This window comes from Onychomys torridus, chromosome 8 (assembly GCF_903995425.1).
Source record: "Onychomys torridus chromosome 8, mOncTor1.1, whole genome shotgun sequence".
NCBI lineage: Eukaryota > Metazoa > Chordata > Mammalia > Rodentia > Cricetidae > Onychomys > Onychomys torridus.
The window spans coordinates 3689858-3713685 of NC_050450.1; the positions used below are offsets into that span (position 1 = coordinate 3689858).

A 23828-nucleotide genomic window follows, 5' to 3' on the forward strand; every position below is an offset into this window, starting at 1 on the left:
GAGCAATTCCTTAAATGTCTTTTGGACATTTGAGATTCTTCTGTTGAGAATTCTCTGTTTAGCACTGTAGTCCACTTTTTAAATGGATTGTTTGATGTTTGATACAGCTAACTCTCTCAGGACTTGACAATTAACTCAAAAATTTTCTTTTCAGAATTCTTTAAAGATGATGTCACCTCAGAAAACAGGAAGTAATTTTAAGAACACAACACCCACATTCCCAAGAGGTGGAGTTAGTGAGTTTTGAACATTCAATGGATTGTGGATAACTGTCATTGTTTAGGATGGTTGGTTACAAGTTGTTAATTGATAATAGTCAGGAAAAAAGCTGAAAAAAAGGAGATTAGATTTAGGGTTTTTCTTTGTAAAAAAAAAAAAAAAAGAGGATACAGCTATGATAAGATAAAAGGTAGAGTATTGAATCTACTCTAAAAAACAAAGATATAGAAATGATGAAAAAAGGGTAGATTATTGAATCTACTCTGAAAAAAAAGAAATAGAAATGATAAATAAAGGGTAGAGTATTAAATCAATGCTGAAAAGAAAAAAGAGAGGAGATATATATATATATTTTTTAAAAAGTAGATTATTGCATCTACTTTTAAAAGGCAGCTACCAGTTTTCAATATTTTACTTTGGATTCTTGTATACTGTATACAAATTATGTATATTGACACAGATTTGAGATTTATTTTTGTTAGAAAATACTGTACATACGTTTCTAATCTTTTTCAAGGTATTGTACCTATACAGCTCATTTAACAATGTAATGCAATTTTCTAGTCCTTGAAAGTTATTACCAATTACTTAGATAATAAAGAAATGCAGGTTAGTAGTTAGTCATTACAATCAAACTTTTAGTCTTATTAGGTATGTTTTCAATGTCAAGCAGAAATATATTTTAGATAGACAAGCCATCTTCAAACACTTCAGAGATCTACAGAATATGGCATTTAAGATGTTTTAATAATAGAATTTTTCATATTTTTATGACTATGAGACATGTCTGCTCCTGTTAGTACCAATATATTTCAGACAAGATGATGGGCATTGAAGAAACTCCTTATGGAGTTTACTTTCTTTGTGGCAAAAGTTAGCCACTGGTCAAGAAAGTCCCCTTGCCTTGATTGCTGACAGTATGCTGTCCAAAATGGACAAGCAGGACACAAAAGAAAGGACTGTTGATCCTTGCCAAGACAAGGTAGGAAGGCTCTTTAGAAAACCCTGCTTCACAGATGAGTTTGCTAGATATTCTAAGCCTGTAGGCCGAAGATGGATGCCCCAACATTGCAGAGAAACCTCAGGTGACTGTCCAGGTAGCCAGCTGTTTCTGTCATTTCTCACATTTTTTGGAAGTCACTTGTCTGCACTTCCTGTTTAACTAGGTAATATTATTTTCTTCTCAGGTCTCTGAGGGAGTTGAAGATTAGATAGTTATAGTTTTCCTTGTTAACAAATTCAGAAAAGAACTCACTAAAGAGGTGTAAAGTGTATAAGTTTGAAAGACATCAAAACACAGTTTTTGGTTGGTAACACGTTAGGATAGAAAGTGTATTAGGTGCATTTTGCACTCATCAAAATAGGATAGATAATGGAATTTGGTGAATTTGTCAAATCCAAATAGACTAGACAATGTTGAAGTATTTATTGCCTGTATATATTGTATATAGTTATTATACTTATTGTATATAGTTTTTCTTATATTAGTATAAATTTTTATTTTAGATAAAAAGGGGAAATGTGGAGATATTTTATTTATGCTCTAACAAATAAAGCTTGCCTGGAGATCAGAGGAAAAAGCCAGCTACTATATTAAATATAGAAGTCAGGCAGTGGTAGCACACACATTTAATCCTAGCATTTAGGAGGCAGAGATTCATCTGAATCTGAGTTCAAGGACGCACTGGGAACAGAGCCAGGAGTGGTGGCATATACCTTTATCCCAGTACTAGTTAACCATAGAGGTCTAGAGGTCTGCACAGACAGAGAGGAAGTGATATAGCTGGGTGGAAATAGGAAGTGATATAGCTGGATAGAGAAAGGAAGTAAGATGGCAAAGCACAGAAAGGTATATAAGGCGTGGGTATACAGGAAGTAGCTCTCTCTTAGGATGAGGATTTCCTCGTGTTGAGAACTTGTGGCTGGTTTGTTTTATCCCTCTGATCTTTCAGCTTTCACCCTAATATCTGACTCCAGGTTTTTATGAATAAGACCTTTTAAGATTTGTGTTACAGATGTCTAGTTTCTTGAATTCTTTATATATTTTGGAGATCAGCCCTCTGTCAGATGTTGGGTTGGTGAAGATCTTTTCCCATTCTGTAAGCTGCCATTTTGTCTTATTTACCATGTCCTTTGCCTTACAGAAGCCTCTCAGTTTCAGGAAGTCCCATTTATTAATTGTTGCTCTCACTGTCTGTGCTACTGGTGTTATAATCAGGAAGTGATCTCCTGTGCCAATGTGTTCAAGACTACTTCCTACTTTCTCTTCTATCAGGTTCAGTGTAACTGGATTTATGTTGAGGTCTTTGATCCACTTGGACCTGAGTTTTGTGCTTGGTGACAGATATGGATCTATTTGCAATCTTCTACATGTTGACATCCAGTTATGGCATCATAATTTGTTGAAGATGCTTTCTTTTTTCCATTGTGCAGCAGACCCTCCTTTCTTACACAGCCTTAGTAGTATCTCTAGACTTCCCTTTTGACATTTAACTTAGAACAAAAGGGCTTTTTGTATACCAGGTACATCTAGCTGTGCCACATTCAGCTACCCAGATACCCCTGCCCTGCTAGAAAATGGCAAAGCTGAGTTATTCTGAGACAGTTAAAGCCATAAAGACATATTTTTTAAAATTTTTTATTTTATTCATGACTTATATTAACATTGTAGACTCCTAACATTTTTTCCTAACCAATTCTAAGATTATAGTTTGGGCACATAAATACCCTTTCCAATATCTCTCAACCAATTTCAGGCTTTTGTTGACCCTACCTTCTTTTATCACCCCCCCCTTGTATTGTAAATATGACTGTCAATCACTGCTATTTGGATGCATCCATTCACCTCTTCCTTTGACCCCTGGAAGCTGGACTTGGGATGGAAAGAGAATTACTGCTTGTAAGTGTTTATATACCTGTGCTCCTGAAGCACAGGGGACAACGAAGAATAAATCAATGGACTACAGAGTTTCATGTACGTAGATTCATTTGAGTATCCCTCAGATTAATTCCTACTGCTGGTAGCATCTCTTCTGGAACCCTGAGACAAGGTTATTTAGAGGCTGGACCCTATTATCTTTTGATACACTATGAACACAGCAGTAGGTAGAATCTCATAATCTAGTGGGTTACATGTTAAATTCATTTTAAAGATTTCTTTCAGAAAGCCTTAACAATGAAATTTTAAAGCAATCCAGTAACATGCCAAGCATCATAATAAAGAATGTATACCTTGTTTTAGGAGCAGAGCAAATACTGGTCTCCACTTGAGCAGGCATACTGATACTTCAAATTATCTTTATTCATTCTTCTCTGCAGATTCTTAAACCTGACCAATCACAGAGCCCCAGAATACAAACCTTGTGGCTTTGGACTTGCAGCTGAGCGTTTTGCTGGTGTCCTCCCATTTATTCCCTGAGCCTCTGTGGTTGTGTTGCTTGTTGTACAAGGTGGACTGACCTTTGGACAGGTATTGATGCCTAGAGTTTAAAGGGAAAGAAAAGGTAAATACAGAGATACAGCACAGCTTTTGTTTAGTAAGTTAATGTTCTTCTGACCACCTAAAAAACTTGTCACATATGTCCTGTCTTTGACAGCTTTTCCTGGGGAAAACCTCATTCTGTGTGCTTCAGAAAGCTTCATATTTACATAGAAGCAAGAATTCTATATAAAGAACTCTCTCTGTCTGCAGAAAGGACAGAATGTAGCTGCTATGTGATAGTCTAGTTTCCAGTCAGTGACCAATTTACTCAAAAGAACATAGGAAAATATAACTGTGACAGTGATATGGAGACTATAGAGAATGTCTTGGAGTGAAATGAACCAATGTGCTCCTTTCCTTTAATGCATTAGTTTCCACATACCATCCATAACATTTGCTAGGAGTGGCCCAAGTTTGCAGCAATGCTGAGATTACATGTCTACTGTCACATGTATTTAAGCCCCAAACAGCCCTGAAATGCAACATGAAACACAGAAAGGGAGAAACACGGTCCTCTATTCAGCTTTTGATACAAGTTATATGTCGAATTTCAGACTTTTAGAAAGTCATATGCCAATATTTTCTCCTTATAGAAAGAGTCAACTGGGGGTGTGACATGGCAATATTAACACTAAAAGAAACTCCAAATGGGAGAAAATAAAATTTCTATCAGAAATTCATTATAACTGGAACAAAACATGGATATTTAAGGAGCCATTGTTATGAAAGGAAGTTTCATTTTTGCATGATTCAAATGTCTAAAGTGAAAACTATTCAAGGTCTTTAAAAACCTTAAAATGGTTCAGGACAAATTTAAATCTGAAAAGTTCAATGAACAGCCACTAAGTCCTCAGATCCCACTCAACACAAGTGATGAAACAATATATATTAAGCCATGACTCCTTTATTTTCTGTGCTCCCTTTGAAATTTAGTCATTAAGCAGATTTTAGAAAACAAGAAGTTTCAAGTATAATCTGAGAAGTTATTAGACAGCCCATGGACAAAGCGGAAATTAATGTGACTTTCCACAGACACCTTTAGGTGTAACTCTGATATGGATTAAGCATTGTTTAGCAAAACAAGTATTATTGAAAAATTTGATAGAATGCTATTAAAATCCCTATTTGTTTATTTGTTTTGAGACAGCATATCACTATGTAATCCTGGCTGGCCTGCTTTCTATTTTGACAAGGCTGGTCTTAAACTCAGAAAGACACCCCTTACACACACTTCTGTTTCCTAAATGCTGGAATTGCATGCATGAGCCACCATGCTCAACTAAAAGTTCAAATCATTAGATGAATAAGCATATACATATTTTTAGAAAAACCAAGGAGGCAGCAAAGTCTGTACCTCAAATACACAGCAAGCCAAGCTTTAAGGGGATTTGGGTGTTTAAGACAACAGAACTGTGGAATAGTCTAAAGATGTCAATTTTAATCCCAGTTAAGGAATGATCGCTTGGGGGCAGAATCAGTGAAAAAAACACAGCTCAATGTAAACCAGAGGGAGACACTTTAATAAAGGCTTAAACTTCAACTCTGGTGCAGGAATACTGCAGCTTTAGTCTTGAATTATAAAAGCCAAAAGTCGGCTGTGATGGCTAATCTCAGTTGTCAAATTCATTATATCTAGAATCAACTAAAACCTAAGCAGCTGGCAGGCATGTGTGAGATTTTACCTGGCTCACTTGAGGTGGGAAGATGTACCCTAAATCTGGGTCACCCCTTCTGGTGGCAGCCCACATAAAGAACAGGGATGAAGGAAGCCTGCTTGCCCTCACTCTTCATCTAGCCTGCTGCTGGGACATTCCTTTGCTGGTATTAGAACTTCCTTCTTCAGAATTCTAACACTGACTATATCTCATCATCTGAGGCATCCAACCTCAAGGACTGAACAACTACCAGATTTTTAGCCTTTCCGTCAGCCACTGTTGGACTAGCTGGACTGACTACACGATAAGCAACTTTAATAAATCTCTTCCCTTCTCCCCCTTCTCTTTTTCCTTCTCTCTTCCCCCCCCCCCTCACACACACAGACACTCATACTTTCATTTTATCAGTTGGAAAAACAAAAACAGAAGTCTTTAACAGACCACTACAGTCACATATTAAAAAGGAACAATTAGTGTATTTAGCAACAAGCTGTATCTTACAAAATTAGGTGCATATTTTTAGATAATAAGCTTATCCAGTATAAAGGGTTTCACAAATGCTCTATTTCTACAGACTACCTATTATGGATGCACCCAAATTTTTTATAATAAGAGGTCAATTTCACATCAATTTTCTTATCAATTCATTGTTACAGATCAGCCATGGCTAGAAACTTCATCAGACTAGTGTTTAAAACAAGTTCCCAACCTTCAGCCACAATTGCAAAACATGGATGCAAAGAGAAGGGGACAGAGAACACTGTTTTAAAAGTCATTTAAAACAAAAGTAGTAACAAAGCACACGAACGATGAATCCTCCCCAGGTGCACAGCAGAGAGGCTCCTCTGGAGGTGGGCTAGCCTGGCATAGGCTTCCTGAGCAGCCACATAGATCACATGCACCATGCAGAAGAAAGCTTGCAGAACTTGCAGCATTTCATGAGCTACTGTCTTGATTCTTGGAGAGTAACAATAAAATGAAGCCTTTCTCTTTGTGATTGCCTCAGCCTTTTCACTTTGGGAGACAGTTTTTAGGATAACTTAGGATAACAGGTAACAAAAGCTAAATGGTCCTCATATCCAGAATATTCCACATTAACTACAGGTATCTTATATTCCAACATGACCTATAATAAAGAACTGGCTCTGACAGACACAGCAGCAACCTGTGAAGTACCATAGGTGTGGATCTCACTTAAATACTCTGTCACTCTGAGAACCAGTATTTAGCCTCAGTAATAGCCTAGGCTGTTTGGGGGTTCCTTGGGGGCCACTTCGGCCAACAACTAGAAGTATCTCTCTCATTCCTGGAACTGGAAGCTTTGTTTGGTGACAAGTGATATCCAGTTGGGGTCCATCTCCCAATTTTTGGGGATTCTACTTAGATTACCTTTGTATATCTATATATTTTAGGAAGCTACAGCTGTATTAGGTTTGCATAGGACCCCATAAAGGCCTTTAGTCTCAGCTGTCCTTTGACCCTGTCTTCCCATATCCTCAATATTGGATTATTTATTTCCATTTCCACCCACAACTATCTATTCTATTTCCCGCACCTAGAGAGATTCAATCCATGCCCAATAGTCATTACTCTATACCTAACCTCTGTGGTTATATGAATTATAGACTGCTTATCAAAGACTTAACAGCTAACATCCATATACATGTGAATACATCCCATATTTCCTTTTTAGAGTCTAGGTTATCTCACTTAGGATGAATTTTTTTCTAGATCCATTCATTAAACTGAAAATTTCATGATTTCATTTTTTTAACAGCTGAAAATATTACATCATGTAAATGTACCTCATTTTATTTATCCATTTATCCACTGATGGAAATCTAAACTGTTACCAATTTCTGATCATTATAACTAGAGTAGAAATTAACATGGTTGAGCAGGTGTCTCTATAGCAGGATGTAGAGTGCTATGGGTATCTGCCCAAAAGTGGTCCAGCTGGATCTTGCAGTAGATCTATTCCCAGCTTCCTGAGAAACTGCTACACAGATTTCCATATGGCTATACAAGTCTACACTCCCACCAGCAATGGATGAGTGTTCCCCTAACCCCGCATGGGATGTCACTTTTTTTTATTGACCTTGAACATTCTTACTGTTGTAGGATAAAATCCCAAAGTAATTTTGATTTGCATTTTCATGATGACAAAAGATGTTGAACAGTTCTTTAAGTGTTTCTCAGCCAGTTGTGTTTCACCTCTTTAGAACTCGCTATTTAGCCCTGCAACCCATCTATTAACTGAATTTTTCTTGATGTCTATTTTTTTTTTGTGTGTTTTTTAAATTTTTACATGTCTGAGATAATAGCTCTCTATTGGATGTGTAATTGACAAAAATCTCTTCCGATTCTGTAAGGCTGCTGCTTTGTCCAAATTATGGTGTCCTTTGCCACACAGAATCTTTTCAGCTTCATGAGGTCCCATTTATTGATTGTTGATCTTAGTGCCTGTGCTAATGATGCCCTGTTCGGAAAGTCTTTTCTGGTGCCAATAAGTTCATAACTATTCTACACGTTCTCTTCTACAAAATTCAGTGTATGTGGCCTTACACTGATGTCTTTGATCCATTGGAGTTGAGTTTTGTGAAGGGTGGTAAAGTATGGACTTATTTGCATTCTTCCACATGCAGCCATCCAGTTTGACCAGCACTACATGCTGAAGATGCTGTCCTTATCCTAGTGTATATTTCTGGCTTATCAAAAATCAGGTGTGCACAAATGTGTGGACTTATGTCTGAGTCTCCAATTTGATTCTATTGATCGATGTGTCTGTTTTTATGCCAGTACAAATGCTGTTTTTATTCTCTGTAATTCAAGTTGAGATGGGGATGATGATACTTCCAGCAGTTCTTTTATTATTTAGGATTGTATTTGCTATCCTGGGATTTTTGTGCTTTCATATGAAACTGAAATTGCCCTTTCAAAATCTGTGAAGAATTGTGTTGGAATTTTGATGGGAATTGCATTGAATCTGTAGATTGTTTTTGGTAGGCATCTTTACTATACTATCCTACCCAACCATAAGCATGGGAGATCTTTCTATCTTCTGGTATATTCTTATATTTCTTTCCTCAATGCCTTAAAGTTTTTATTATACAAGTTTTTCACTTGCTTGCATAGAGTCACCCCAAGATATATTATTTGAGAGTATTATGAAAGATGTTGTTTTCCCCAAATTCTTTTTCCGTCTATTTGTTATTTGCATATAAGAAGGCTATTTTTGTGTGGTAATTCTGTGTCCAGCTACTTTGCTGAAAGTGTTTATCAGCTATAGGAGTTTCTTGGTAGAATAGCTCCCCAGTGGAGTTTTTGGGTCTCTTATGTACACTACCATATCATGTGCAAATAAAGATACTTTGACTTCTTCCTTTCCAATTTTTATCCCTTGATCTCCTTCAGTTGTTTTATTGCTTCAGCAAAGACATAAAGTATAATATTAAATAGGTATGGAGAGAGTGGACAGTCTTGTATTGTTCCTGATTTTAATGGGGTTGCTTTGAGTGTCTTTCCATTTAAGTTGATGTTGGCTATGGGCTTGCTGTAAACTATCTTTATTATATTGAGGTGTGTCCCTGCATCCATAATCTTTTGAGGACTTTTTATCATCAAGGATGTTGGATTTCTGTCAGCGTTTTTTCTGCATCTAATGAGATGAACATGTGGGTTTTTTTTTTTTTTTCAGTTTGTTTATATGGTGGATTATATTGACTGATTTTTGTAAATTGAACCATCCCTGATGAAGCCCACTTGATCATGGTGGATGCTCTTTTTGATGTGTTCTTGGATACAATTTCAATAATTTTATTGAGTATTTTTGTATTTATGTTCATAAGAGGAATTGGTATGTAATTTTCTTTGTTGAATCTTTACGTGGTTAAACTATCAGTGTAACTGGTCTCATAAAGCAAATTGGACAATGTTCTTTCTTTTTACATTTTGTGAAATAACTTGAGTATTGGTGTCAATCCTTCTCTAAAAGTCTGGTAAGATTATGCTCTAAAACTATCTCACCCTGGGCTTTTTTGGTTAGGAGATTTTTTTTTAACTACTGCTTCTATTTCAGTAGGAGTTTATAAGTCGATTTAAATAGCTTATCTGATCTTGATTTAACTTGTAGGTCATCTATATCAAGAAAATTGCCCCCATTTCTTTTAGCTTTTCCAATTTGGTGCAGCAGAGGTTTTTAAAGTATGTCTTACGATTCTCTGGATTTCCTCTCTGTTTGTTATGTCCTTCTTTTTGTCTCTTAATTTTTTTCAAATTGAATCCTCTCTCTCTGACTTATGGTTAATTTGGATATGTGTGTTGATATAATGTGTATCCTGATAATGCTTGCCTGAGGATCACAGATAGAGCCAGCCATTAGGTCATAGAGGCCAGACAATGGTGGCACACACCCTTATTCCTTCATCAGGAGGGAGAGATCCCACTGGATCTCTAGTTCAAGGCCACACTGGAAACAGAGCCAGGCAGTGGTGGCACACATCTTTAATCCCAGTACTAGGAAGCACACACACACACACACACACACACACACACACACACACACACATTCAATACCAGGAAGTGATGTCTGGGCAGAGAAAGGTATACAAGGTGTGAGGAAATAGGAACTTACTCTCTTTAGGCTGAGGATTTTGTAGAGGTAAGAACTAGTGGCTGACTGCTCTGCTTCTCTGATCTTTCAGCTTTCACATTGATATCTGGCTCTGGGTTTTTTATTAAAAGACCATCTAAGATTCGAACAACATCTGCAAGGCCCTCTAGCACAATGCAATGATGAGGTTGATAAACATGTGCTGGCGGCCTCAGAATTTACTAAAAAAAAATCATGTCAATAGTAAGAGTTTCAAAAAGGATTTTTCCATAACCTGGCAACAAGCTAAGAAAATTATAAGGAAATGTCCTACTTGTTCTTTTTACAATCAAACCCCACTACTAGCAGGAGGTAATCCAAAGGTTACTCAGAGGAATGAAATCTGGTAAATGGATGTTTCATTTGGTAGAATTTGGAAAACTGAAATATGTATACCACACCACTGATACCTATTCAGGATTTCAATGGACAACTGCACTGAGTTCCAAAAAGGCTGATTCTATAATCACGCATTTGCTAAAAGTTATGGCCATCAGGGGTATACCTGCACAAATTAAAACTGACAATGCTCCAGCATATATCTCTGGTAAAATGAAACAGTTTTTTGTTTATTGCAATATAAAGCATATTACAGGTATACCACATAATCCTACAGGCCAAGCAGTCATAGAAAGATCAAACAGAACTCTAAAGGATATGATAAATAAACAGAAAGGGGTAACAAAAACCCCCAGAAGTAGATTACATAATGTTTTATTAACTTTGAATTTTCTCAGTGCTAATGAGAAAGGAACAACAGCTGCAGAGAGACACTGGATAAGGAAAAACTACAGAATTAAATCAGCCTATGTATTTAAACATGCACTGACCTCAGAATGGAAACCAGGATATGTACTGTAGGGAAAAGGGGCCGGCTAAAGAAACCCACCTGGACCCCGGGTACCAGAACCAGTGAAAGAAACACAACCTGGATCTGGGTCCTGAGCCAGAGGGGAAAAATACTTTATCCCCAAACCCAGAACCAAGGAAATATGCCCTGACTCTGAAACCAGTACCAAAGAAAGAAACACTCTTGGTCCCTAGAATCAGAGCCAGTGAAAGAAATATGGTCTGGCCTTAGAATTAGAGTTAAAAAGCCAAGAAAGGCCAGTGAAAGAAACAATTTGGCTCTGAAATCAGAACCATCTCTGCCCCTAGCCAACTGACCAGTGAAACCAACCAATCACAGAGCAGGAAAGTAAGTTCCCTGACCCTGGAACTCAGAACTAGGGAAAGAAATACAGCCTGGATCTGGGACCAGAGCCAGAGAAAGGAACACTTTATCCCCAAACCCAGAACCAAGGAAACATGCCTTGACTCTGAAACCCATACCAAAGAAACACTCTTGCCCTGGCCTTAGAATTAGAGTCAAAAAGCCAAGAAAGGCCAGTGAAAGCAACAGTTTGGTTCTGAAATCAGGGCCATCTCTGTCCCTAACCCACAAAACTAACCAATCCCTGAGCAGAAAAAAAAAATAACCAATCCTTAATTGACTCCACCACCTATATATAATCCACCCTGCCTGTTCAGTTGTGGGCTGTTCTCTCTACCCTAGTAGAGGCAACCTCTCTCCTGGACTCCTCCTTCCCAAATAAATCTCTTTCTCAAAAGAGTTTTGGGTGTGAAGATCTTCATTTGCGGGTGCATAGAAGAAGATTGTTAAGACATCCCATAGTGGACTGAGCAGAAAAAACCTTGTTGAGATGTCCCTCAGGGGAACTAAGCAAGAAAAAGCTGAACAGAAGAACCTTGCTGAGATATTCCTCATGGGGGTGAGGAAGGGGGGGGCTGAAAAAGTAACAACTTTTCACCAAGAGATTGCTATATTTCTGCATGAGTTTCCCCTTTTGCAGAGTGAAGCAAAAGAAGCAACAGAGAAGCAGAGCTCTGCTGGGAAGCCCCCTTAAGTGGGGGCTGAGCAAAGCTCACCTACAGTAGCTCTCTGGGAGAGAAGCAAGATTGTTATATTTTGTGCGGAAACTATCCCTCACCACACGAGGTATAGCCTGACTCCCAAACAGTCAGGATACCCTTCCCTGCTGAGCTGTCCTAGCAGCTCCAGACCTGACTCTCCCAAGCAGTCAGAATACCTAGCGTTGCAGGACTCAGCTGTCTCTTTGCAGCTCCAGCCATCTGAGATGTCCTAGCAGCTTGAGGTATTTAGGATACCTCCAGGGCTGACCTGTCCTAGCAGCTTGAGGTACCCAGTATAGCTTGCTCTCTAGGGCTGAGCTGTCTCATTGCAGCTCCAGCTGTCAGAGATGTCCTAGCATCTCAAGGTGTTACCTTGATTCCCCAAATAGTTAGGATACCTTCCCCCAAAGTTGTAAAACCACCATTTTGGTGTTGAAACCTGGGACCAAAACCAGAGTTGCAAAACTTACTTACATGTATTACATTGGGGACAAGGTTTTGCTTCTGTTTCTACAGGAGAATAAAAGCTATGGTTACCATCTAAATTCATAAAGGTTTGATATGAACAAGAGAGGCTTCTTAATTAGAAGAGGTGATAGTTCATCAACCAGTGTTGAATAAATTAACTTATACAACTAACAAATGGTCAGATATAACTTGCCAAAAGGAAACCTCCCCAAAGTTAGTGTTGAAGCAGGGTTTTGATTTTGCATTTCAAGAGAATGAAGGCTATGGAATCTGAAGAACACTGGATAAATGAGACATCTGAAGAAAAAGCACAAATCATCCAGAAAAAAAATGTCCCATGAAAAATATTTTCTGCAATGAACCATGACCACATCTAACAGTGATCTTTGAAGTCTTCAAAAAGATGATGGAACCCCAGAACAACGATTCCATCAGGATGATGATAATACCACTAAGTTGACAAACACCACCCAAAGATCAGATTTAGATTACAAACTGCTCAGGACAACTTTGAGGTGGCTAGCTGAGATGATACAGCCTCACAGACTATTCCAGTCATGACTTGACCATAGTCCTAAATTTTCTTTGTATCCCCATAAGACTACTAGCACCCCCAATCAGCAGGAAGTAGCCTAGAAAAAAATTATGCCCACATTTCCAAAAAATGGATTATGGATGTTTGTCTTTGTTTAGAAGTTGGTTAAAAATTGTTATTGGTCATATTCAATCTCTTTCTAAAAGAAGAAAGGGAGATATGATATAGAAATGTACTATATAGAAATGACAGAATAAAATGGTATTGTATCTACTCTAAAGAAAAAAAGATACAGAAATGACAGAAGAGTAGATTATTGAATCTACCCTGAAAAAATGGAAGCATATGGACATAAGATAAAAATATAGATTATTGAATCTACTCTGAAAAGAGAAAGGAGAGGATATGGATATGATAAGATAAAAGGTAGATTATTGACTCTACTTTTAAAAGGCAACTACCAGTTTTAAATATTTTACATTGAATTGGATTTTTGTATATTGCATATAAAGTATGTATGCTGATACAAATTTGAGATTGATTCTGTTAAAAAATACTGTACATATATTTCTAATCTTATTCAAGGTATTGTACCTATACAGCTCATTTGACAATGTAATGTAAATTGTTAGTCCTTGAAAGTTATTGTTACCAACTAATTGAGATATAAGAAATGCAAGTTAATAGTCATTACAATCAAACTTGTAGTCATATTATGTATATTTTCAAAGTTAAACAGAAATATATTTAGATTAACAGCTCATCTTCAAACACTTCAGGGATCTACAGAATATGGCATTTAAAATGTTTTAATAACACAGATTATTTTTCATTTTTTTATGACTTTGAGACATGTCTGCTCCTGGCAGCACTAATCCACTTCAGAGAAGATGATGGGCATTGAAGAAACTCCTTATGGAATTTACTTTCTTGGTGGCACAAGTTAGCTACTGGGCTAGAAAGTGCCCTCTCCTCAACTACTGACAGTATGCTGTCCAAAATGGACAAACAGGACACAAAAGAAAGGACTATTAATCCTTGCCAAGACAAGGTAGGAAGGCTCTTTAGAAAATCCTGCTTCACAGATGAGTCTGTCAGATGTGCTATGCCTGTAGGCTGAAGATGGATGCCCCAGCATTGCACAGAAATCTTGAGTGACTGTCCAGGAAGTTAGCTGTTTGTCCTTTCTCACATTTTTTGGAAGTAGCTTGTTTGCACCTCCTGCTTAATCAGTTAAGATTATTTCCTTCTCGGGTCTCTGAGGGAGTTGAAGATTAGTTATAGTTTTCCTTGTTAACAAATTCAGAAAAGAACTCACTACAGAGGTGTAAAGTGTATAAGTTTGAAAGAGATCAAAAGACAGTTTTGTGTTGATAATACAAGTTAGGCCAGAAAGTGAATTAGATACATTTTGGACTCACTAAAATAGGATAAATAATGGAGTATTTTCTCTGAATCTGTCAAGTGCTAATTGACTGGACATTGCTAATGTAACTCTTGATTGTATATATTGTATATTGTTATTGTACTTATATATAATTTTTCTTATATTAGTTATAACCTTTTATATTTTAGGCAAAAAAAGGGAAAATGTGGTAATAGATTGTGTACACTAATAAAGCTTGCTTGAGGATCAGAGATGAAGCCAGTTACTAGATTAGACATAGAAGCTAGACAGTGGTGGCCTATACCTTTAATCCTATCACTCATGAGGGAGAGATCTGTTTGTATCTCTGAGTTCAAGGCCACACTGGAAACAGAGCTAGGCAGTGGTGGCACACACCTTAAATCCCAGTACTGGGAAGCATACACGCCTTTAAACCCAGGAAGTGATATCTGGGCAGAGAAAGTTATATAAGGCATGAGGACACAGGAACTCACTCTCTTTAGTCTGAGGATTTCATAGAGGTTAGAACTAGTGGCTGGCTGTTCTGCTTCTCTGATTTTTCAGCTTTCATCCTGATATCTGGGTTTTTTATTAAAAGACAATCTAAGATTCAAACAACAGATACAGCTTGCCAATCTTACTGGTTTTCATAAAGAACCAACACTTGGTTTTAATGATTTTTTTAAAAAGATTTATTTATTTATTATGTATACAGCATGTATGACTGCAGGCCAGAAGAGGGCACCTGAACTCATTACAGATGGTTGTGAGCCACCATGTGGTTGCTGGGAATTGAACTCAGGACCTGTGGAAGAACAGCCAGTGCTCTTAACTTCTGAGCCATCTCTCCAGCCGCGTTTTATTGATTCTTTGTACTGTTTTTGTTTCTATTTTAATAACTTCAGCCCCGAGTTTGATTATTTCTTACTGTCTACTCCTTTTGTGAGTTATCTCTTTTTCTTCTCGAGCTTTTAGGTATGTTGTTAAGTTAGTAATATGAGATCTGTCCTTTATTAATATAAGCACTTGGTGATATCAACTTGCCTCTTTGAACTACCTTCATTGTGTCCTACAAGTTTGAATATGCTTGTATATTCATTTCCATCCAATTCTAGAAAATCTTTCATTTCTTTCTTAATTTCTGTCTTGACCCATTTTTTATTCAGTAGAGAGTTCCATCTTCATGAATTTGTAAGCTTTCTGTTGTTTCTGGTGTTGATGATATGCAGCTTTAATCTGTGGTGGTCAGATAGGATTCAAGGTGTTATTTCAATTTTCTTATATCTGTTGAGACTTGATTTATGACTGAGTCTGTGGTCAATTTTGGAGAAAGTTCGATGAGGCACTGAGAAGGTATATTCTTTTGTGTTTGGGTGAAATGTTCTATAAATATCTGTTGGGTCCATTAGATTTATAATGTCACTTAGTTCCAAGATTTCTCTATTTTGTTTTTGTCTATATTATGTGTGTATTGACAAGAGTGGGGTATTGAAGTCACCCACTATCACTGTGTGAAGAAGGTCAATATGCAATTTAAGCTGTAGTAGTCTTTTATGAACTTGGGTGCCCTTGTGTTTGGTGCATAGATGTTAAGAATTTCAATGTTCTTTTGGTGGATTTTTCCTTTGTGTGTGTAGTGTCCTTTCCTATCTCTTCTGCTCAGTTTTTGACTAAAGTCTATTTTCTCAGAGAGTAAAATGGCTAATACTAGCTTGCTTCTTAGGTCTATTTGCATTTTCATTCTTTTACCCTGAGATGATGTCAATCCTTGCTAGTGAGGTATGTTTCTTGAATGTACCAGAAAGAGAGGTACTATTTTCTAATTCAATCTGTTAGTTTGTCTTTTAATTGGGGATTAAGACAATTGGTGCTGAATTATCAATGAGCATTGTTTTTTGATTCCCAGTATTTTGTTGTGGTGGTGTGGGATTTTTACTCCCACTTTTGATTTGTTCATCTGAGATTAAATAATCTCAATTTACTCCTTGTGTTTTCTTAGTATGGTTAGCCTCTTTAAGTTGATGTAGGGCTGGATTTGTAGACAGACATGTTTAAATATGGTTTTCTCATGGAATGCTCTTTCTTCTTCATCTATTGCAATTCAAAGTTTTTCTAGGCATAGTAGTCTGGGCGGTATCTCTGGTTTCTTGGAGTTTGTAGAACATCTGTCTAGGCTCTTCTGGGTTTTAGAGTCTCTAGTGAAAACCAGGAGTTATTTTGAGAGGTCTGACTTTATATATTACTTTACCTCATTTCCTTGCAGCTTTTAATATTCTTTGTTTTTATCTGTACATTTAGGTTTTGATTATTATGTGTTGTGGGAAATTTCATAGTACTTATGAGAACAGAAGGAGTTTCTTATAGCAATTTTAGCAGAAGTTCAGAAGCACATAGACAGTAAAAACGAACATAGAACCCCATTTCAAAGAAGTTAGATGAACAAAGGGCATAGATTTCTCATCTGAAATGACTTATCAATAAAACATTTAATATTTCATATAATGTGGTACATTTCTTGAAAACTTTCCTATAACACTGTTAGCTCTTATTTAGAATCCACTAATTTTCTATGTACATCTTTTTTCTCTCACAAACTTCAGTCCAGATATCACAGTGCTGTGGTGATCACCGTCTCTGATACATATCAATTTGTGAGCAATACTTCAACTCCACTGGTTTTGCATGGCTTCAGCCCTTTTGAAGAATATTGTTGTATATTTTTTAGAGTATGTCCTTCAGAAAGTTCTTCATGGTATGTTCTCACTGTCATGTCATCACATCACTCTAGTGTTTTAGCATGATTAATATGTGATATGTGACATTTACCTTGGTCACTTAGGAAGGGGGTGGTGTTTGCCAGTTGTTTTCAGCATAAGGCATTTTCAATGTTGTCTCTGTGTGAGGGAATGAGCTCACATGTGTAGGCACATGTAGAGAACTTAAGTAGCTGTGTTGTCAGAGTTGTGCAGCAATCTCCTCTACCTGCTGAGTCATCTTGCCAGTCCATTTACTTTCTCCTTTGAAGCAGCGTCTCTCTCTCCATCTGGAACTCACTGCATCTAGACTGACTGACTAGATGTGCGGCCTCTAGTACTTGCCTGTCTCTTCCAGCAATGATGGGAGGTCCATCCATCATATTCTTTGAGAAAGGTCTCTCATTGAATCTGGAAGTTATTTCAGCTAGACTGGACAGCCAGAGAACCTTCAGGACTTGCCTGTTTCCTCCCACCACCATGCCTAGAGTTTTATGTAGGTGCTGGGGATCTGAACTTGAATTCATAAGCTATGACACTGAGCTATACACCCAGCCCTGATCAGACTTCTCCTATCACCCTCTAATTTTTTTTCATTTCTCTGACAGATTGTAGAAAAGCACTGTACCTCATGTGTTAGCTAAAAGGCCTTGGCTAAGAAATCACATTTTAAAGTGATGATAATAATGTCATTAAGGTTATAAAACTCAGTTTACAAATTCTTACTACAGAGAAAAAATCTGGTGTTAGAGAAATTTATTTCAGAGGATGTCAAACTATGTTCTAAATGTTTATAACTGCATTTGTGATAGTCTAATATGCTGTAAAAGCCATATTAGAAATAAGGCACAACAGATACATGTGTGAATATATTCTAAATGTTGGAAATATTCCAGTTGTGGAAAATCTACACAGCTTTCCTGGCTGTATCTGTATCTGTATCCTGAACATCTAAAATGCTCCAGAATCCAAGAGGCATTTTTATAACATTTATTTTTATTTAATTGACTCCTTCCAAACATCTAAGACATTTTGGATTTTCTCAAATTTGAATATATACATTTGGAATGTTCAACCTGTAAAATCAATGAAAAGAGAAAGGAAGTAACAAGACAAATGTAACTAGGAATTTGAAACAGGATGAGGTAAAACAATGAATAAGAACTGTCATGTTTGCCACCTACATAGTATAGCATTCAAATGTGTTATAAAGAAAATATGCTTATAAATTACTTACATGAAGAAAAAGAAAATCTATGGCAATCACAAAGTAAACATACTACAGGTTTTTTTTTTTTTTTTTTAAATATACCCCCATGTTCATACATCCAGTTTTAAGGCATTATTCACAGTAGCTAACAACTGGAAACCACCCAAATGTCCATTAAAAGATGGTTTAATACATAAAAATGTTATATGTACAATGGAATATTATTCTGTCTTTAAAAGAAAAGTTTTATATAGGCTACTATGTTCATGATTCTTAAGGACATGCTAAGTTAAAGAAGTCAGCTTTAGATAACTATCATATAGCTTTATTTATATTGAAGACTTAAAACAGTCAAATTAATAAAGATCAAAAGTAGAACAGAAGTTGCCGAGAACTGAGGAGGAGAGGTAGAGCTGGCAAGTTATTGCAGAGATTCTCAATCTGTGGGTCAAGACTTCAAAGATCATCAGAAAACACAGATATTTATATTAAGACTCATAACAGTAGCAAAATTACAGTTATGAAGAATCAATGAAATAATTTTATGGTTGGGGTCACAGCATTAAGGAAGGCTGAGAACTACTGAGTTACTGTTTAAACAATGGAGCTTCACATTTGTAAGATGTCAGATTTTGGCAGATGAAGGGTACAGAGTAGCATAATAAAGGGAGATATTTTAAAATTAATGTTCTCTATATTTTGTTATGTTTATACACAATTAAAATATAAAATTAAATGTCTATATGTTATGTAACAACCTCTTTCTAGATAAAACCTTTCCCCTTGGAGGAAAGTATCAAGACATGGAAAACTCCAAATGGAGGTTCAATATTCCATCAAACAGGGGAGCTGTGGAGCTCAGGAGGTAGAACCCAGGATCTCTGGAGGACCCTGAACTGAGGAGACAAAACAGACTCTCAAGCACACTAAGCTACAAGGACTGCCAAGTGACACTCTCAGTGAAGCTGAGCTTGTGCCTCATGGGAGAAGCAGACCAGTAGATCTGCCTGGAAGGTGGCCAGACCACCTGAGCCACCGGAAAGGGCACTCCTCAAACTGTGGGGCTGCCTGCAATGAGCTCCAGGTTCCCAGCTTTTTTGAGCTGTCACCATGCAGGAGTCAGCTTTGGTGATGCAGTTATCTTTGAATCAGTTCTGCTTGTGTGTTCATCAAGCCCAACTTTGGAAGTATCTGTACTTTGGTCTGTTGTCATTCCTCTATCTGGGGCCGACAGACTTCATTCTTGTGTCCCCAGGAACAGTGTCATACAACATTATGCAATGAAGAAAAGCCCACATCCTAAGTTCCTGTCATCTCTAACAGCAAATAATCAAGTTACCATCTCCCAAGTGTGCAGTTTCTCCCAGGCTGTGTTCTAACGTCCACGATGAGTGCAGGCTTCCCAGTACTGAGACTGCTACTCTCCCAAGCTCTGCTCCAGATCTCCACTCAGACTCTGAAGGAACATATCCATCTGTCCCCTTGCATTGCTACTAGTATAAGACTTGTCTCACAATCAGCACCCCCTCTGAACACCTCATCTCACGGCTGCTTCCCAGGACTGCCTTTACAACTTTTTCTACCTCAAATAATGCAGCCCCATCCACACTAAATCAAAACCAATGGAAGCAACTGGAATCCTTTCTTGTGTTATCAAGTATAACCTGCCCATAAGAAAATTCTGTTGGCTCTGTTAGGACAAAACACCACAGAGAGAGAGAGAGAGAGAGAGAGAGTGAGAGTGAGTGTGTTTTGGGACTTATGTTTCCAGAGAGTGGGATAAGAGCTTTTCATGGCAGAGAAGCATGGCAGCAGACAGGCGAGACAGCAGAAGCAGGAAACTGAGAGCTTACAACTTCAAATGCAAGCAAAAAGCACAGTGAACTGGAGAGTGGCATGAGGCTTTTACTCTGAAAGCTGGCCCCCAATAACATACTTCCTCCAGCAAAGCTCCATTGCCTAAATATCCCAAAACCCTGCTAGCAACTCTGGACCACATGTTCAAAGGCCCAAGCCTATAGGGACATTTCCACTCAAACCACCAAACTCTGACTTCCAAATATTCCCAGATTTTTCATGTCTATCACTAACTTTATTGTCACTCTGCTCCCATTAAATATCATCACCTTAAATTAGATCAAAGTAAGCCCCTTCACAGAGTCTCTATACTCCTTCTCCTACTTCCAATACATTCAATACTTTGAAACTAGGCCAAGAGAAGTCCTGTGCTTAAACTTCCCCAGTGGCTGCACATTTTACCAGGAATAAAGCCTCAAGCTCTTTTCAGTGATTTGTCGTCACTGTACAACCTAGCCTTGGCTCCATCATCAGGAATCTCATCATTTATTATTGCTCTGTTCACACCACTCCATTCACGTTGCTCCTTTGTTATACAACAAGCCAAACACCTTTTATGACCTTTAGTCTAGCTGTTCCATGCTGGGATGCTTCTCCAGATAATTGCTGGCTACCTGTTTATCTTTTCCAAATTTTGGCTCAAACTGCACCTACTCCAATTTAGATGATCCCAACACACTACTTTCTGCAGCTGGTCTTCCTATAATCTTTTCAAATCATTTTCCTGCAGCTCTTGTACCGTATAATAAATGATACACTGTCTGCTTTCTCTGCTCAGGAGCTAAGCTGTAGAACTCAGTCACCCTTGTTTGGAGTGATTTCTGGGCCACCCCTGTCACACAGTAGATGCATGATAAACGTGTTGAACAAATAAATTCTGGAGACCCTAGGGGCAAGCATTTCTCTTCTTGCTTAGATTCTTAGTTTCTATTTCATGCAAAACACTTAAAAATAGCAAAATATATAACTGTATTATAACTCAAAGAATTTTTTCTACACACTTCCATTTCTATCTAAAATTTGAAACATTGAACATTATCTCTATTCAAGTTCCCAATTTTCAGAAGTGGGGGTAAAAGAAAAAAGTTTAGACTCAAGAATGTTCTTCACATTCCAGAAACAAATTTGAAAATATCTGGAGTTGTGAAACTAACCAGATGTTCTTCTTAATAACAATTACAGATGTCAGCTTTCACTGGTACAATGTGCATTAAAAAGGCAATGGTGCATATTATGTGCAGGCATACTCAGGCACTGTTCTTTGAGCCCCAGAGCATGCATTTGGCTGTCTACATGGCAAGTGCCTGAGTATAACTAGATGCTCAGTGTATTCCTATAGATGTTTATTATATTTTTGTCATTTTGTCTATATTTATTTGATTAAGTAAAATATGCTATATTCTGCCAACATTTGATGCATCATCTAATACGACCTGAAATTAAAGACTGCTATGCTTGACCATGTAACATCAAAACAAATAAATAGTAAGACAAGTCATCTGATGTCATTAAGAGTTCAAAATACTGTGAAGTGAGGAGAGATAACTCAATATTCAAACATACTCAATACTTTAATCAGTCCTGTGGTAGAAGAGACACAATAAAGGCAACCTTTATTATTGTGTCTTAAGCCATAACAAAAATGTGTGCATACAATTGAAGCTCTACAAATGCACAGCATCTGAAAGTTTTAAAAACAGCAGGCAAGCCAAGACAATGGGCTGTGTCTATATTGACCCTAAAAGAAATCCTATCCTCCCAGAGAAATTCAAAGTCCTTTTCAGATTGAAATTTTTTTTCTTCCCAAAACATACTCCATAATTAATGATTTCCTTTTTGTAATCCCAAAGGGATGAAAAGAACAATAGTTAAAATCTTACATTATTGGTTGTGATCCTTTAACATTATTATTTTAAAGTCAATCTGAAAGAGTCAAAATCTCACTTTCTGGGAGACCAGCAGCAGGTATGCCTTACAGAACATTAGAAGTACCCAGTCCATGATCCCTTCTCCCCTGGGACTGAGACTGGCAACCTTGGTGATGCACCTTGTGGGCAGGAATGTCTTAGGTGGAAGCAGACCTGTGAATCACAGGAAGGACATTCAAAGAGGCTTTCCCATCCCCAAGCAGGCATGAACAGATCTTATACTTTGGTCTATCTAAGAATGTTGTTTAATGTTACAGCTCACATGTTCAAAGCATGACAGTTACTCGGTCTGCAGACAGGTCTACAGTGGAAGGCAGGAGTAAAGAAAAACCACAATGAACCACTGGTATGGGATGTCTTTCTGTACACTGTGAATATATGCTGCTCCCATTGGTTAGTAAATAAAGCTGCACTGGCCTTTGGCAGGGCAGGATGGAGCCAGGCAGGAATCTTCAAGAGAGACAGTAAGAGGAGAAAGGAGAGTGGGAGGAGACGCCAAACCGCCATCCAAGGAGCACCATGTAATGAGATGCGGGGAAAGCCATAGCCACATGGCAACACATAGATTCGTAGAAATGGGTTAATTAAGAAAAAAAAAAAAAAAAAAGAGCTAGCTAGCAAGAAGCCTGCCATAGGTCATACAGTTAGTAATTAATATCAGCCTCTCTGAGTGATTATTTTGTAAGTGGCTGCTGGATCTGTGAGGCCAGGCGGGACGAGAGAAACACTGGACTGCAGAGCTAGATGGGACTGGGGAGCCAGGTGTACCATACAAACTTCCAACTACAAATCATATATGCTCCTTCCTTGCGAAGGACAATCTTAGTTGACACCATCTTGGGCCAGAGCTGCTCTGTTTTGGGGGCACCTATTTCTTGGCCCTTTCTTTTTCTTTTCATTTTTTTCAAGACAGGGTTTCTCTGTGTAGCTTTGGAGCCTGTTCTGGAATTCATTTTATATACCAGGCTGGCCTTGAACTCACAGAGATCCACCTGCCTCTGCCTTCCAAGTGCTGGGATTAAAGGCATGTGCCACCACTGCCCAGCTCTTGGTCCTTTCTTTGACTACTAAACATAGCTGCCTTAGATTCACAAAGACGCCAGTCTTATTGTTTCACTGTGGTGGGAAATGGCCCCCAAAGCTGCTCGTTCAGACAATGAGATTAACAACATGTTTGACATAGTCATGCTTTTGGCCAGGCAGGGTCTAAAATTCCTAACAAGTTTGAGCCTTGATGGTACTATCCAGGAGAACTCAAAGCATATCCTTATATAGCCTGGTGATTAATGTCAGCTTTCAGCCTGGTGACTAATGTAACCTTTCACTGATATACTGTGCATTCAAAAAGCAATATGGATATTATGTGCAGGCATACCCAGGCAGCTTTCTTTGAGCCACAGAGCATGGCATTCAGCTGTCTGTACACCACTGTAATGGGGACTCTATGTACTCCTATAACAATCTAAGCATTCTTTAGGCTGTTGCTGCCACAAAAACGTTGCTTCCTACACTCAAATTCTGGCTTTGGCACTTATCACTTGGCTCAATATGATGGGTTACTGACTTAATTTCTCTATAGTTCAATTTCTTTATATGTAAATGGGAATTGATAATATTTGTTATAATATTGTCAACAGAAAGGGGCTGAGGACAACAGTATCTGGCTCATGGCAGATGATTTTAAATAACAGCTCCTGTTATTATTTGTGTAGATACTCAAGGATGCCCATTCCTCTTCTGCCTCCCATTCCTGCCATGTCCGTTATGGAT

The 23828-nt window shown here is 37.8% G+C and overlaps 1 protein-coding gene across 5 annotated transcripts in view; it reads right to left on the reverse strand.

Annotated features, from left to right (window-relative positions):
- Positions 1 to 23828, reverse strand: part of Fgd4 (FYVE, RhoGEF and PH domain containing 4) — a 213395-nt gene that overhangs the window by 99491 nt on the left and 90076 nt on the right. For all 5 annotated transcript variants that reach the window (XM_036195886.1, XM_036195882.1, XM_036195884.1 and 2 more), the window contains exon 2: positions 3579 to 3698. Coding sequence is in view for 4 of the 5 variants with exons in the window: in XM_036195882.1 (XP_036051775.1) it covers positions 3579 to 3698 (120 nt within the window). In the remaining variant the exon portion in view is untranslated. The remainder of the gene's footprint in view (positions 1 to 3578; positions 3699 to 23828) is intronic.